Source organism: Austrofundulus limnaeus, unplaced genomic scaffold (genome assembly GCF_001266775.1).
Source record: "Austrofundulus limnaeus strain Quisiro unplaced genomic scaffold, Austrofundulus_limnaeus-1.0 Scaffold55, whole genome shotgun sequence".
In the NCBI taxonomy this organism is placed as follows: Eukaryota; Metazoa; Chordata; class Actinopteri; order Cyprinodontiformes; family Rivulidae; genus Austrofundulus; species Austrofundulus limnaeus.
Window position 1 is genome coordinate 1,419,598 of NW_013952457.1, and position 2,673 is coordinate 1,422,270.

The following is a 2,673-nucleotide window of genomic DNA, read 5'->3' on the forward strand; positions in this document are numbered from 1 at the left end:
GTGTGTGTGTGTGTGTGTGTGTGTGTGTGTGTGGGTGTGTGTGTGGAAATGTGTGTAATATTGAGCTGTTTGATCAGCTTTTTGTTTTGTTTTGTTTTGTTTTCAGATGCTTTAAAAAACTGTGTAGCAGATTAAAGCAATGTTTAAAACCCAATAAGAAATGGTTCTTTATTAACCAATTATTTCAAAATGCCCATTACCAATAAAAAAATATTTCTGCTAATAATGATTATTTCTGAAAAAGTAAACCTAGATACGTTTTTACCATGCATGACACARACAGAATCCAATTTTGGGTTATTTGATGAGTTTTTACGAAACAAATCAACAAAAAACAAAATATATTTTTGATAATAAAATAAAAATGCAAAATGTGCATTCTGAAGAAAATAACAGCTTGTAAAACATGCCTGCAGTGTTCACTGATATAGTTTCCCTGTTTGGAACTGTTTCATAATTTGCAGCAAACCTGTAAATGTTAGTTATGGTGAGAGAAACTCATCACCCTCACTCACCTGTCCGTTCTTCTTCAGGTCGGCCCACATGCTCGTCCCGTCCCCCCCTCTCATCAGGACATGGTAGGTGAAGTAGTAGATACCGGACAGAGGACACGTGAACTTGCCTGTACTCGGCTCGTAGTAGTTCCCCACGTTGGTCACCACGTCGTCGAACTTCAGGATCTCGCTGCCCTCGTGTTGCTTCCGGAGGCCGGCGTAGAAAGCGATTTTAGGAGAGTAGAGGGAGGAGCCATAACCGTTGGGTCCGGGCCCCGGTGGACCAGGTGGACCGGGCTTACCGGGCTCTCCGGGTGGACCTTTGGGACCTGGGGGCCCAGGAAGTCCGGGGCTGCCTCTGAAGCCCTGTTTGGGCCTCCGGTTTGGGAAGTCTGGAGGCTGAGGGGAGACAGCTGTCAGCTCTCCCTGTGGGGGGCTTAAAGTGTCACACACCATCTTGCAGCTCCCGAGCATCTCGTAATGCGTGCCCCCACCTCCGGACCCTGCCCCCTTGGTGGTGTGGACCAATAGGGGGATGGCCACCAGCAGGACGAGGACCATGGCCACGCCGACTCCAGCCCCAATGACACGTTTCTTCCGACTGAGCCGTGAGGCGGCCAGCGTCAGGAAGTCCTCCTCCGCTTTGGCTGGAATGGTTGTGCCGGCCAGACTGACCTCTGGGCAGAAGGTTTCTACTCAGTCGAGAAAGCAGAGGTGAAAAAATAGGATTTTATGGGACAGAGTGAATAAACTCAAGCTGTTCGAGGACTGGGACAGTCAGAAAGCCAGTCAGGGGGAGAAAAGCAAATAGGTTTTTCCCATTTCTTGTTCTTCTTTGTTTGAATCTTTTTTTTTCCTGGTTCACAGTGTTTGAGGACTTTGACCTGAAGGTAAAATAACTTAATGTGTTCCCAGATGTTAGATTTCAAGATTTCTGTTGGGGGGTTTTCTGTGTACAGCTGTATGTTGTTGTGGAAGATCCAGAGGAGAACCCTTCAGTTGCTCAGGTGGGGGAGCTGTCAGGTGGGGTCTACAGTAATCCCACAGGAGTTCATCTCACCCACCACATGCAGGGAAAAGACTCTTCTTCACTCGTCTGTCTGGGGACGAGAAGAGAAGAACTAAAAATCTCCTCTTTTTTCTCTTCTTTGCGCTCACTCAGCTTTATTGAATTTGTCTACGAAAAAAAAACTGATCGGATCCTGCAGATCATGTTACAGCTCACAAAGAGGACCAGGTCTTTTAAAGGCAGCTTGGATGGAGCAACAATTAATTTATCACACACTTCCCAGAACAAAAATATTCTCTTACAATCTGGAGAGAAAAGAAAACACRCAGAATAAGGAAATTACTTCGACCTAAACACACACAAAAAAATCTRATATACTGTAGCAATTTTAAAAAGCCTTCAATTTGCATTTGCAAAATTTGGATTTTAACAAAACAAATTGCTTAAAACTGATTAAAAACAATATTTATATTCATGAGCTTAAATCCGTCTTGGAAAGTCCAAATAAGTTTAATTGGTTTTATGGTCATTTAATTGCTAATTGGATCAGTTTTTAAAATAGTTCAAATAAATTCAGCTGCAATCAGACTGAGAAAAATAATAATAATAATTTCAAAAACTTTTAATAAACCAGCTTACCCAGAGGTTTGTTTTTCTTCTTGTTCCTATGTTCTGTCCATCTTCAATGCGCTGCTGGTTCCGATAGAAAGGCTGCAAACTGCTCCGGGACCCGGTGCATGAAAATCCTGCAGAGCGCCGAAGTTGCGCTCTTCGGTCCAATTTCAGCTCTCCAGAACCGGAGTCAAAAATTATTAATTTAAAACTTAACTTAAAAAGGAAAAAAAGAAAAAAAAACACAGGAGTTCCTCTTCTCTTGATTAAAACGTGCAAACCCGAGGCAATCCGAGAAAAGACCAAGATTRATAATAAAACTATTTTTACGAGTCACAGATGTGCAGAAATCCCCCGGAAAAGATCCGAGTTTTCTGTCGGAACATTTTTTGACCCACTTTTACCGTGAAGAACCGCCGGAACCGAGTCAGTTTATTAGCGGAGCAACAGTTCACTCACTTGTTGTATTTTCCGTCCTGCTCCTCTCTCCTCAGCATCTGCCTGCTGCTCCCCCTCCCTCCCCCTGCCACACACACACACACACACACACACACACAC

The 2,673-nt window shown here is 43.8% G+C and overlaps 1 protein-coding gene across 1 annotated transcript in view; it reads right to left on the reverse strand.

Annotated features, from left to right (window-relative positions):
* c1ql4b (complement component 1, q subcomponent-like 4b) overlaps positions 1-2,585 on the reverse strand; it is a 19,402-nt gene extending 16,817 nt beyond the window's left edge. The window contains exons 1-2 of the mRNA XM_014009125.1: positions 2,143-2,585; positions 516-1,808 (exon numbers count right to left, since the gene is read on the reverse strand). Coding sequence (XP_013864579.1) covers positions 516-1,055 — 540 coding nt within the window. The 5' untranslated portion in view covers positions 1,056-1,808; positions 2,143-2,585. The remainder of the gene's footprint in view (positions 1-515; positions 1,809-2,142) is intronic.
* Positions 2,586-2,673: the final 88 nt, after the last annotated feature.